The 12,654-nt window shown below is 47.1% G+C and overlaps 1 protein-coding gene and 1 pseudogene across 5 annotated transcripts in view; both read right to left on the bottom strand.

Moving 5' to 3' along the window:
• Positions 1–2,279: 2,279 nt before the first annotated feature.
• Positions 2,280–4,026, bottom strand: LOC131085400 (uncharacterized; annotated as a pseudogene).
• Positions 3,336–12,654, bottom strand: part of HDAC4 (histone deacetylase 4) — a 181,566-nt gene continuing 172,247 nt past the window's right edge. For all 5 annotated transcript variants that reach the window (XM_058027487.1, XM_058027485.1, XM_058027486.1 and 2 more), the window contains exons 25-27: positions 9,386–9,470; positions 8,174–8,315; positions 3,336–7,740 (exon numbers count right to left, since the gene is read on the bottom strand). In XM_058027487.1, coding sequence (XP_057883470.1) covers positions 7,701–7,740; positions 8,174–8,315; positions 9,386–9,470 — 267 coding nt within the window. In that variant the 3' untranslated portion in view covers positions 3,336–7,700. The remainder of the gene's footprint in view (positions 7,741–8,173; positions 8,316–9,385; positions 9,471–12,654) is intronic.

Here is a 12,654-nt window from a genome sequence, read left to right on the forward strand (position 1 = left end):
GGGATAAACCAGCTCTGAGATTAACAGACTCCAGGATAAACCAGCTCCAGGAATTCCCGGCGCTCCCCAGCGGCTGAACCCAGCCGGCTCAGAGGTGGCTGCTAATCCCACACTGGCTGCATTATCCACGGGGATTGGGGGGGATTGCAGGAATTGCCCTCTGCTGGTGGGGAAAGAGGGAGTTTTAGTTTTTATTATTTTTTTCCCCCCTTTCAAACTCAAACGTGTAATTGAAGAGTGAAATTCTGAAAACTTGCTCGAGGACTCTTTAATCGCCTTTAAAGCTCAGGAATTGCTCCCCATTCCCTTCCTGCTTTAATGGGAAGCAGGTTTCTTGTTCCTGCAGGCACTCTGAAGCTGGTGACCACTGGATAATTGTGCCTTGGTACAGCACAAATGCACAATTCTGACTGCACCCTCATCCTTCCAAATACAGTAAATCCCCCCCTTTTTTTCCCTTTACTTGCAGTGAATTTGCAGTCCCTGGCCATGGCAGGGGGCTGTTACAAGATGGTCCTTTCAAGTCCCTTTTTGTGATTCTGTGAATCTAAACCTTCCCACCGCGGGGCAAGGGAATCAATGAATAAAGAAATAGATGGAAAAGACTCAAAAGGGCCTGCAATAAATCAGATGAAGGGCACCTGTCTGTGGCTAGTGCACACTGATGCTCTGGCTGCGTGGTCCAATCCACACAGGAAATGCTTTCCCTCACTTCTGTGCAGCAGTGAGATTTTGGGGTGGTTTTGTTTCAACCCCCAACGTTTCCTTCTGCTACTGAACCATTTAATTTGCTGTAAACGTGGGCAGAGGTTTGCTTGTCCCTCGTGGCCATCCAGGAGACACCTGGCCCCTCTCTGTGTCCCCCAGCCAGGAATCCTTTCCCTCTCTGAGCTTGGGATTTGCTCCATTCCTGCTGAAGCCTTCCGTGAGCACAGCTGTGGGATGGGAGTGACGGCGTTCACAGGGGTCTTGGGATGAGGGAAGAGACCAGGATCTGACTCCATGTTTCAGAAGGCTTGATTTATTATTTTATTATATATATTACATTAAAACTATACTGAAAGAATAGAAGAAAAGATTTCATCAGAAGGCTGGCTAAGAATAGAATAAGAAGGAATGATAACAAACGCTGGGCTGTGATTGGCCATTAATTAGAAACAATCACATGGACCAGTCACAGATGCACCTGTTGCATTCCACAGCAGCAGATAACCATTGTTTGCATTTTGTTCCTGAGGCCTCTCAGCTTCTCAGGAGGAAAAATCCTAAGGAAAGGATTTCTCATAAAAGATGTCTGTGACAGATGGGAGCACATTCCCCATCCTCAGCAGGAGCTGGCTTTGCCAGCCCACAGCCCTGAGTGAGCTTCAGAGAATTCCCTAAGAGATCAACCCAGCCCTGGGAGAAAGTTTCTGCTCCAGAAATTAAGATGATCCAAATCCCACCATAAATCCAGGATGTTTTGCTGGCACAGAATGAGCTCCTGCCCCCTGTGTGCTCAGGTTGTACATTTAATGTTGGAGCCTTTTCCTCCCCCTGCAGTGCTCCCACTGCCACGGGCAGGCATCTAAAGCACAAAGCCTTGAAAAAACATTAGTAAAACAAGTGAAATTTATAAAATTAAACTCAGTGGGGGCCCTGGGCAGGGTGTGCCAGTACCAGACAGTGGAAGATGTCCCTGGAATGGCAGGGGTGGGATGAGAGGGGACCTCTGGATCCTTCCAACCCAAACCACTCCATGATTCCACGAACCAGGCAGAAGCAGCAGGGGATGCTTCACAGCTGAGAGAATTGGGAGCATCCCAAGTTTTCCCTGTGAGGTCTCCCCACCAACCTGCTGCTGCTCCAGGGAGCCACTGCAAGGAGCCCAGAACTGAGGCGTGGCCTCATCCCCTGTGAGCACAGCGCAATTCCAGGTGACACACACGGAGCAGATGGATTTTGGATGGTTCAGGGGGCTCCAGAGACCAGCAGGAAGCCAATCAGAGGGAAAAGATACAAGAAAAAGGCTGGGAAAGGTGTAAAGCTGGAGCTGCTTCACCTGGAAACCCAATTGGTGTTTTGCAGCACTTGTCAACGTGCACCTGGGAGCCACAAGGAAACTGGGAAACTCCAGGAGCTATTCCACGAACACTCCAACACAGACATGGGCATATTTTGCCCAAAAACCCTCTCTGGCACCAACATCCCCTTCCATGACACATGAAGAACCCCGCAGATGAAACCATCCCATCCCAGCAAAGGAAGGAAAGAAGATGAGCAGCAGAAACCCGGGTGGTACTATAATTAACTTTTTTCTTTTATTTACACCACAAGAATAACAAGTTGTCATAATGTGGTACAAAATACTGGACTCCTAATAAAGTTGAAATTGAAGTCGGTACTGTCAGAGAAAGACACCATTGGCCAGTAAAAAAAAAAAAAAAGAGAAAAAAAGAAAAAAAAAAAACAACAACAAAAAAAAACCCCAAACAAAATAAAGAGAAAAGAGAAAAATAAAATAAAAACAAAGAAAGAAAGAAAAAAAAAAAAACGAGAATGAGAAAAAATATTCCAACTCCACCAAATTAAAAGAAAGGACCGTCGGAAAGTCGAGCACAAAGAATGCTACCATCACTGAAAGGAGGGTCCAATACAGGAAGAGTGAAATTGTGTCTAAATTACAGCGTAAACCGGTAGCTGCTACCAATGGTGACGTCATACTGAGCATGTATAGGTATAAAGTAGAATATAATATAGTTACAACTTTTTGATACTACATATCTGTAATAAGCTCTCGGGTGAATAATGTTTCAACCCCTTCCCCCCCCTCCCCGCCCCCACTTTTATATATATATTATATATATAAGTTTGTCATCCTCATAAATTGGAAAATAGCGCCTCCACTATGGAGCACAGAAAAAGTGTTAATTTATTTTCTTTCAATAGGATACTTTTTTTTTTTTCTTTTTCATCATCATCAATATCAAAGACAAAGTGAAGATGAGCTGAGAACGAGCCCAACTTCGTGACAATGAAGAAACACGTTTTGCCTTTTGCTGTAAAGTCTCGTTTTTAAACCACAGTGTTGCACAGTACACGACTGCTTAAAGTGAAACCGAGCAAAAATACATCATGTAAAAGTAATTTCTTAAAAAAGTTAACGCAGCTGTGCTGAAGAGTTAACTCTTTAAAGTCCTCCTCATCCATCCGTCCGTCCGTCCGTCCGTCCGGCTCCTCGGAATGAACGACTCTGTGTGTGTTGACACAAGGGTTGCATCCAACCTCCCCACCCAGCCGAGAAATCAAAGCAAAAACACCAACCCAAAGGAAAAGAATAATAACAATAATAATAATAATAATAATGACACAGGCAGTTTACTTGGTGTGTTCGGCGTAGTTTCCCTAAAAACACTGTTTCCACATAAATACAATAAACTCTATTATTGGTAAGTCACAAGTGCTAGATAAACGTCTTAGTTTTTTTTTCTTTTCTTCTTAAAATGAGAAATGTTTTAAGTAGTCCTTTTTTTTTTTTTTTTTATTTATTTACTCTTTTTAACAATAAAAAGCACAATTTCTTCTTATTAAGTTCAGTAAGACTCCAAAAGGAAACAAAAAAAAAGAATTCCCACTCTCCTTCCTTGGTGTGTAGCTGTGTGGGTGAGTGAGTGTGTGTGACAACAACATCCCAACCTTTAGTCTCCACAAATGCCACGAGAGCAAAAAAAAAAAAAAAAAAACAACCAAAAAACCAATATAAAACAAAAACAAAACAAAAACCAACCCAGAGAAACCCCAACCACCTCTTTTTTTTTTGTTTTTGTTTCTTTTTCTCGTTATCGTTTTCAAAGCTGCCAAGTTTGGCGTGCAAAATCTGTATACAATATAAAGACATGCCAACCTTACAGACCATGCAACCTCAAGGTGTAGGAAACTTAAAAAAATATATTCATATATATTTATATATATATTTATATATATCAATGCCCGTAAAAGAACATGGGCCCAAAAAAGTTTACAAAAGGAAGAATGGAATGAGTACATGACCGTGACTAATAAAAAAAAGGAATGTTTTGTATTGAAAGTAAAAAAAAAAACCAAAAAACAAACAAAAAAAAAAAAAAAACCAACCAAAAAACCCCCAATGGTTACTTGTGTACTGCAAACTGGGCCTCACTTCACTGTAAAGAGGATTGACAGATGTTCCTTTTCTTCCCAAGCAGGTACAAAGGATGCCCTGGGCAGCACGGGCCGGGATGTGGGAACATCCCAGGCTCCCACCCCGCTGGCGCGGCCGCACCGTGGCAAAGTCATCTGAAATGAAGAAGCTTTAATGGCTCAAAAAGGTGAAAAATCCCCCTGGAGAGCCTCAAAACGAGGGCTCCCTCCCTCCTCTCCGTGCCTGCGCTGGGCCCGGAGAGCATCCCCGGGGAAGAGCACCCCCAGGGAAGGTCACAGCGTTCCCAGGGAAAAGGGGGATGCTGCAAACAAATCCACAACGCCGGGAGCTTTGGAGGAGACGAGCTCTGTCCTCTCGGGAAAAATCTTCCCGTCCCGGCAAAAAGCTGAGGGAAAGGATTGGAAAGGAAGGAGGGAGGAAGGAAGGAAGGAAGGTGGCATCCCAACAAGCTCCTCGGGATTTTCCAAAGGAACCGGCTCAGCACAGGCAGCCGGCGGCTCCCGGGAGAGCAAAAAGGAAGGAAAAAGCTTTGCCGCGACCGGGAGCAGAAATTTTAAAAACCTTCCGGGGAAGAGCTGACGAGACAAAGGGAGGTGTAAACACAGGCACTGCCCAGGGCACAGGGAGCAAACCCCACGTCAGTCACCAGTGGGATGGATTTGAGATCACAGCAGCAGCGTGGTCAGATGGAAGAAAACCCCAAACCACAACATCCCCAGGAACGCGGTGCTCTCACACGGGGGAATTTTAGGATATGCCGAGGACAGGCCTTGCCACTGGGGCTTTTTGGGGTTTTTTAGGACGTACTTGGGTTTGCACAACTCAAATACTGTAGTGTCTTGGTTCTGAAACTGCACTAGAAATCGAGGAAGGGAACAAAAGCCTCCAGCGTGGGGGTCACGCTCCCGATTCCTCCCGCCAGCGAGTCCTGAACGGAACGAAAGCGGCTGCTTCGAGAACTGGAAAGAAGAGAAGTTACTGGAAGCAACCCCACCAGTCAGTCACCACGGGAGCAAAGGATAAAAGGAGGAAGGGTGGTTAAGGAGAAGCTGTGCTGGGGAGAGGGATGTGCTGTCCTACACTGCTGGAGGGAGGCGCGCGGGGAGCGCCATCTCCGCCCGGACGCTCCACGGCAGCGCTCGCGGCCTCTCCCACCCGGCATTCCCGGGAGGATTCCCTCCTCGGGGTGGGGGGCAAACAAAAAAAGGCCTCCAAAACCTCTCCCAGCATCAGGAAGAAGAAGAAGAAGAACAAGAGAGGAGAAAAAGAGGGAGAGAGGAGGTGGGGAGCTTGCGGGCACGTCCGGCGGAGAGAAAAGGCCGGCGGTCCCGGAGTATCCAAGGAGCCTTCCCGAGGGCAGGCAGCGCCAGGAGCCGCGGGCAGGACAAAGGCATTGCCCACTGAACACTACCAGGCAAGAAAATTCCTTATTTTCTCTACAGAGCTACTACAAGAGAGCTGAGGAAATATACAGTTGGCGGAATCGGTACAACAAAGGAGCCCCTCGCCGTCCCTCATCCTCCTCCTCCTCCTCCTCCTCCTCGGTAAAATGCGCCCTTTCCCAGAAAAAAACAAACTCTGCTGGTCTGCCCACAGTTCCTTACACCTGCAGAAAGCTGCTCACTGTACAAAAGAGTTGAGGAAAAGGAGAGAAAACAATACAGAAAATTTAAAAAAGAAAAAAAAAATTAAAAAAAAGGAAAGAAAATAAAGGAAAATCCATGTATTATAAGCAAGAAAAGAGGGAGGAAGAAAGGTTTAGATGCTATTGCCGTTCAGAAAGGAAACCTGCCAAATGGAAAAGAAATGTCAGAGTCACACAAACAAGGCTTCCGGAGGGTTTCGGGAAATATCCATATAAAAATTAACAGCAAATTCAGCGTCTTTGCTATAAAAAACTCTTTTTTTTTCTCGTGTTTGTTAGAAAAGGATCACAACTAAAAACCTTAAATTAAAATACAAATGTTTAGGGTAGTTGCCCAGTGGCTAAAGTGTTGGCTTTCTGAAAAACTTCCCAACCTGTTGCCTGACAAGTCCTCGAGTTTCAACCTAGATCCTTCTCCAAAAGCACCTTTGACATTCCAATTCCCAAATCTGTCCCTAGGGAGCTTCCAATGGCTACTGTTAGAGTATGCATTTATTACATATATTTTCTTTTCTTTTTTCTATAAATGCATCATAAATATTTTTCTCAATAATTCATAGGAATCCGGTTTCTAAGCTTGGAATACATTTGGAATATACATTATACACATATATATATTTATACCTAACAATTTAAGCAATATCTCATGCTAGTTGCTTTTAATAAAAAGCATTCCAGTCTTAAAACCTGCATTTGTGTCTAATACATGCTTCAACAACCAAATTGGTAAGTTCAATTACTAGATAATGTAGAAGAGAGAGAAAACATTTGAAAATTGGTTGTTAAAAATGGTTGAATTTCAAAGACCCAACAGTATTTGCCACTTTTCTGGCAACTACCTTAATTTTTTTTTTCTTTTTTCCTTTTCTCTGAAACAGCAATGAAAGAAAACAAAACAAATCCAAACTTGTCGACAGTTTTTGGAGACGCTCTGTTCAGCTGATGCCTGCTTCCCACCATCATGCCAGCACAAGCCAAAAAGTCTTCCTTCCTGATGGCAGTCCTTGGCTTTCCCAACCAGAGGAAAAATATTCAGGAACTGCTGTGTTCTTTTTTTTTTTTCTTTTTTTTTTTGGTTTTTTGTTTTTTGTTTTTTTTTTTTTCCGTGTGTGTTTTGTTTTTTTAATTAATTTTTACTTAAGGCATTGTTCCTCAAACTTCAGAAAATCCAGCTGCACCAAATCCATCAATTAAAAAAAAAGGCACAAACTCATCTTCAGATGGCTTTGGAGACAATAAAGCCGACTCCATCTGGGCTACCGTTCCCCCCCTTCTGCTTCCCTTTCCTTTAGGTGTCAGGTGAGTCCTCGTTCCCTGTCCCTCCCCGTTAAAAATCCACCATCATCTCCCAACGTTCCAGTTCCGACAGGAGCTGTCGTGACGCACAGGCAGGCAAGAGCCATTTCCAAATATCCAAGAAATGAAAGTACACGATGGGTTGAGTGGTTCAAGCGGAGATTGCTCAGTTGTGGGTAATCAACTTTGTAAGCACCAGTTTTACGTTAAGGTTCGTTTGATTTGTGTTGTTGAATCTTTGATTTCTTTATTATTCTCGCGTTTCGTTTTCGTGGTTTTTTTTTTTGTTTGGCAACTCTGCCAAAGACTTCCCGGGCATCGTTCCTCTTTCTGCTCGCGGTGAGGACCAGAGGAACGTGAGTGCCCAACGTGTCAGTCCTTTGCTGCTCTTCACCAGCGTGGTTTTTTCAGCAAAAAGAGACTCAAAGATGCGGAGAGATTTGTTTTTTTGTGTCGCTTGCTTTGCTTTACACCTGGCTGTCCTTCCGTGTTCGGGAAATAACCGTGACAGGACGCAGGAGTAACAAGAGAAAGCTTCTTGGCAGAGCTTCAAGACGAAGACGAACAGACAGGAGAACTCCAGCTCGAAGGTGGCTGCTACAGGGGAGGCTCCTCTTCCATGGGTTCGTCCTCAGGTCTGAGGGATTGCACAGCCAGCCAGGGTGGGACAGGGAGGGGAGAGAGAGAAGAGGGTTTGGCATGACATAGATGGACAATTCGTGGTGCCAAGTCTCACTCCTTATATTCCCATCACCTTCCCACCCAGCCAGCTGGGATCACCTGAATTAAACTTGCCACCAAGAAGGGTTTTTGGACAATCTCACTTGGGCAACATTAAGATTTTCCCCAGCAAAATAAATTCCTTTGTGTGGTCCAAAGCCGTGCTCAGAGCAGAAGGCTCAAACACAGGGTGCACGCACAGAGCTCATGGCTCTGCTGCTCTCCTGCAGCCTGGAAGGTTTTCTGGGAACCCACAGAGGACAGGGGACGTGGGGAACACATCAGCAGTGGCTGAAAGGAGAGGATTAACCTGCAAGGCTGCTCTGGAAATGTGATGGGAAACCACTGACCTCTTCTCCGCCGGCTTCACACCCACCGACAGCGATGCCATGGCCGTCACTGTCTCCGCCTCCTCGTTCTCACACTTCTGGGCCTCCACCAGGGAATATCCCACCGTGGAGGCAAAACGCTGCAGGGAATGCCAGTACTTGCCTGGGGGAGAGGTGACAACAGGGCCATCAGGGCACCATTCCAGCTCCTGCTTTCCCAAACCTGGCCGCTGGCTTGGAACTGCTCAGGAACGCTCATCCGATCCATACTCTCACTCATCTGATCCATACTCTCACTTTAAGGGCCTTAGGTGCTCAAAAATTAATTCCCTTTTCCACTTTAAACACCTCAGAAACTTCTAGACCTAAGGACAAATGTGCCTGGAGATGTCTCTCCACCAAAAAATCCAGGAGAGGGGAAGGATGCAGTCCAGGTCTGGATCCACCTGCTGACTGCCACGTACATTCAGTGGGCAAATCCCTGAAGACTAACGAAGCCCAAGATGTGTTTAGATCCATTAAAGTTGGAAAAGACCTCCAAGATCACCAAGTCCAACCTTCAACCTCCAAAGTATTTTTTATGCCAGCAGTTTGACACCCTTCTGCATGGAGAAGAGCACTGGGAAGGCTCCAGAGGAAAGAATTTCCAAGAATTTCTCCAGGCAAGGTTCACTGCAATGATTTTAAACTGCTTAGCTAAATAAACCTAAAATATCAACAGCTGCCAGCAAAATTCATAGAATATCCTTGGAAGGGATCATCCCTTGGGAGAGATAATTGAATCCAACTCCTGGCCCTGCACAGGACATCCCAAGAATCCCAGCCTGTGTCTGAGAGCCTGCTTCACTTCCATGCCTATCTACTCCTAAACAATGGGTGCCACAACACCAAACTTGTGTTATTCAGAGATACTCAATTGCTTTCCAAGAAGTAAGAGCACCCTCTAATGGCAGGACAGTCTGTCCTTTACAGAGATTTTAGAGCTTTTAGTTTTTGTTGGGTTAACAGCTAGACTGGATCCTCCTGAAGGTCTTCTCCTACCTAACCTGTGCTCTGATTCTGTAATTCCCCCTAAGGGCTAAAGCCCTGCCGGGCTTTGTCACTGCACAAGCCCAGCTCAGGGTGCAGTGACCACCAGAAAAGTGGGAAATGGGAGCATGGAGCTGGCAGGATGGTGGGGAAGCCCAAGGGGTGTCCCCAGGGACCCGGCTGGGTCGGTGGGGCTGCACTCACTGTGGATCTCGATGACTTTCTCCATGGAATGCACGGCGTTAGCGTTTGCTCTCTGCTGGAAAACCTTCTCTGGAAGAGGGTCAAGCTGGAGAGAGAGAGAGAGAGGAACACCAGAGGAATGTTACCATTGAATCCCAGAACGGTTATGGTGGGAAGGGACATTAAAGCCCATCCCACTCCATGCCTGCCATGGGCAGGGACACCTTCCACTAGTCATTCTGCAGTGGGAGCGTGCCTGTGCCAGCCCAGGGAAAGGCCTGACAAGCACTGCTGGATAAAAGTTTTAGGATTTATTTGATTTCCTTTAGAAAAGCTCAAGAAGAGGAGACACCTCTGCCCTTGCAGGTTCTCCTCTAATGAATGAATTCATGCCAAACCTCCAAGGTGGGCTTGTCCAAAACAAGAGATGTCCACTGCTGTTAACTGTGCTGAAAGCAACCTAATCAGGGATGTTCCCCAGCAAAGAACAGCCAGAGTTCAACATTTAAAAATATCCATGGCAAAGTTTAACTTCCCTCAAAGCCAAGAGAAGCTGCAGCCAAGACTGCTCTTATGAGCACATGGTAGCCATTCCATAGGTACTTCACAGGATGCTGCATTCCAGATTCAGTAATTATGGATTGCACTTTTTATTAATTCCCCACTCTAAAAATAGTTCTGCTCCAAACTGGTTTCTGTACAACATTAAGTGAAGGTGAAAGCAACTCCTGGGTAAGTCTTTGAGCAAGAGCTTTCCATGGCCTCTTGGTTGACACTGAGATTCTAGAGCTCACTCCTCCTCCTGAAATAACACTCATAAACAGCCTCAGCCTGCAGAAAAGGGAGCAAAAAACCTCTGGGCATAAGGCACCTGGTTGTCATCACCTTCCTGTTTGAAGGGCAGAGGCTGGAGATGCCCACGATGGACTGAGCAGCTCTGCAGAGCAATGGGAGAGGAACGGTGGCTAACTGGTGTGGACTGCCATCAGCAGACGCCAAAATCATGGAATCACGGAATGCTGGGGAGTGAAGGGATCTTAAAATTCACCTCATCCCACCCCATCCATGGGCAGGGACACCTTCCACTATCCCAGGCTGCTCCAAGCCCCATCCAGCCTGGCCTTGGGCACTGCCAGGGATCCAGGGGCAGCCACATCTTCTCTGGGCACCCTGTGCCAGGGCTGCCCACCCTCACAGGGAACAATTCCTAATTCCCAATATCCCATCTAACCCTGCCCTCTGGGTTAAAATGGATTAAAACCATTCCCCCTTTTCCTGTCCCATCAGATCCTTGTCTAAAGCTCCTGTCCAGCTCTCTTGGAGCCACTTTAGGCACTGGAACACTTCTCCCAGGAGCCTTCTCCAGGCGGAACAACCCAAACCCTCTCAGCCTGTATCAAGTCTCTCTCTGATTTCCCAGCCCTGATTTCCCCTGAAGCCCTGTGAGCATTGCACAGCAGTGCAGGCCCATTCCCCAGCCCTGACCCCCTCCCCAGGGCAGCAATCAGCTCTGGGTTCATTTCCTGGCAGCTTGGGAAGGGGCTGCTTCCCCGACGCGGGAGTTTTGATCTCGGCCGGTGGACGCCGTGCTCAGGGGACTGGCACTGCTCCCCTCCTCTCCCAGCAGCCCCAGTGGAGCTCCAGCTTGGCTCCCGAGCCAGCCCAGCTCCCTGCAGCCCGGCCTGGCCACAGCTGCCTGTCCATGTGTGTGCAGCAGGCTGCTCTGACACGCTGTAGATCAAACCGCATCAAAGCGCCGCGGCACAGAGCTCCCCCCGGCTGCCCTGCCTTCAAAAGGTTCCAGGAAAGACCTGGATAAAAGGAGTGTTTCCTGCTTTCTGATGTGTGCCTAAGCCAGGGAATATTACCCTATCTGCACAGCCCACCTAGGACCAGTGAGAGCAGGTCTGTGTTTAAGTGTCCTTGTAGCCATGATTAAAACAATCAATGTTTTTTATCTTTAAGGATCAATATTTCCTCTGCTCAATGGAATCACTCAGGCAGCTCACAACATCCAAGGTATCCTGAGTGCTGAGCTCTCCCCACAGCCTCACACTCCCAAACACACCCATGGCTTGGGTGAAGCACTTATTTACTGCTTGTGGTTGCAGTCAGCCTCCTGTGATCCTAGGAGCACACTGAGCAGCAGGAGTGACATCCTCCAGGTGTTATTCCCACTGCTTCACTTTCCAAGTGCATCCTGCACCCAAAGGTGGCTGGAGCCAGAGGAATTGTCTGTAGAGACCACTTAAAACATATGGGTGTGCAATACACACCTCACAGAACCCCAGGAAGGTCTGGCTTACAAGGGACCTTAAAGCTCATCCCTGCCATGGCCAGGGACACCTTTCACTATCCCAGGCTGCTCCAAACCTCATCCAACCTGGCCTTGGACACTTGCAGGGATCCAGGGGCAGCCACAGCTTCTCTATGAAAGCTGTGCCAGTGCCTCATCAGTGGAAGTCCCCTGTTTCCATGCTGGTGTGGCAGCTGCCTCCTGAGTTTTCAGCTGTCCCCAGGGCTGAGTGCAGGCTGGAGCCATGCTCTGTGCCCAGAGCCTTCTCAGAGCTGCCTGGCCCAGCACAAGGAGCAGGATGCTCTCTGGACACTGGGATGCTGGATGATGGAAGCAGGTGCTTCTGATGAATCCCAGCTGGTTTATCTCCTCCTCCAGCCTCCCACCTAACGCTGAGTGTGGATTCTCCACGACAGAACATTTCTCCAACAGGCTGGAGGTCAAACTGCTCCACACCTCAATGCAGATCCAAGCTCCCTCTCCATCTTTCCAGACACCTGATGGTCACTGAACTACAACCCTCCCCAGAAATCAGCTCCCACTGGAGACAGACCCACTGGTGCTGCACCTCAGCCCAAAGTAACCACACTCAAAAGCCCTCAAATATGGTTTAAATCTACACCAGAGGAGGTTTAAGTTGGATATTAGGGAAAATTCCTTCACTGGAAGCATGCTCAAGCATTCAGTCAGGCTGCCCAGGGCAGTGGTGGAGTCAACATCCCTGCAAGGATTTCAAAGGTGTGTAGATGTAGTGTTCCTTCTTTCATCCCACTGACACTAAAAGTGTGGGGGGGGGGGAAAGCAGAAAAAATGGAGTATCTAAAATTTTCTCTGTAGGAAAACACCCATAGCTCTTCAGAATCCAACATCTTGCTGTATTGAAAAGATGGAGTATCCAAAATTTTCTCGGTAGGAAAATACCCACAGCTCTTCAGAATCCAACATCTTGCTGTATTGAAAAGATGGAGTATCTAAAATTTTCTCGGTAGGAAAA

The sequence above is a fragment of the Melospiza georgiana genome, chromosome 7, assembly GCF_028018845.1.
Source record: "Melospiza georgiana isolate bMelGeo1 chromosome 7, bMelGeo1.pri, whole genome shotgun sequence".
NCBI lineage: Eukaryota > Metazoa > Chordata > Aves > Passeriformes > Passerellidae > Melospiza > Melospiza georgiana.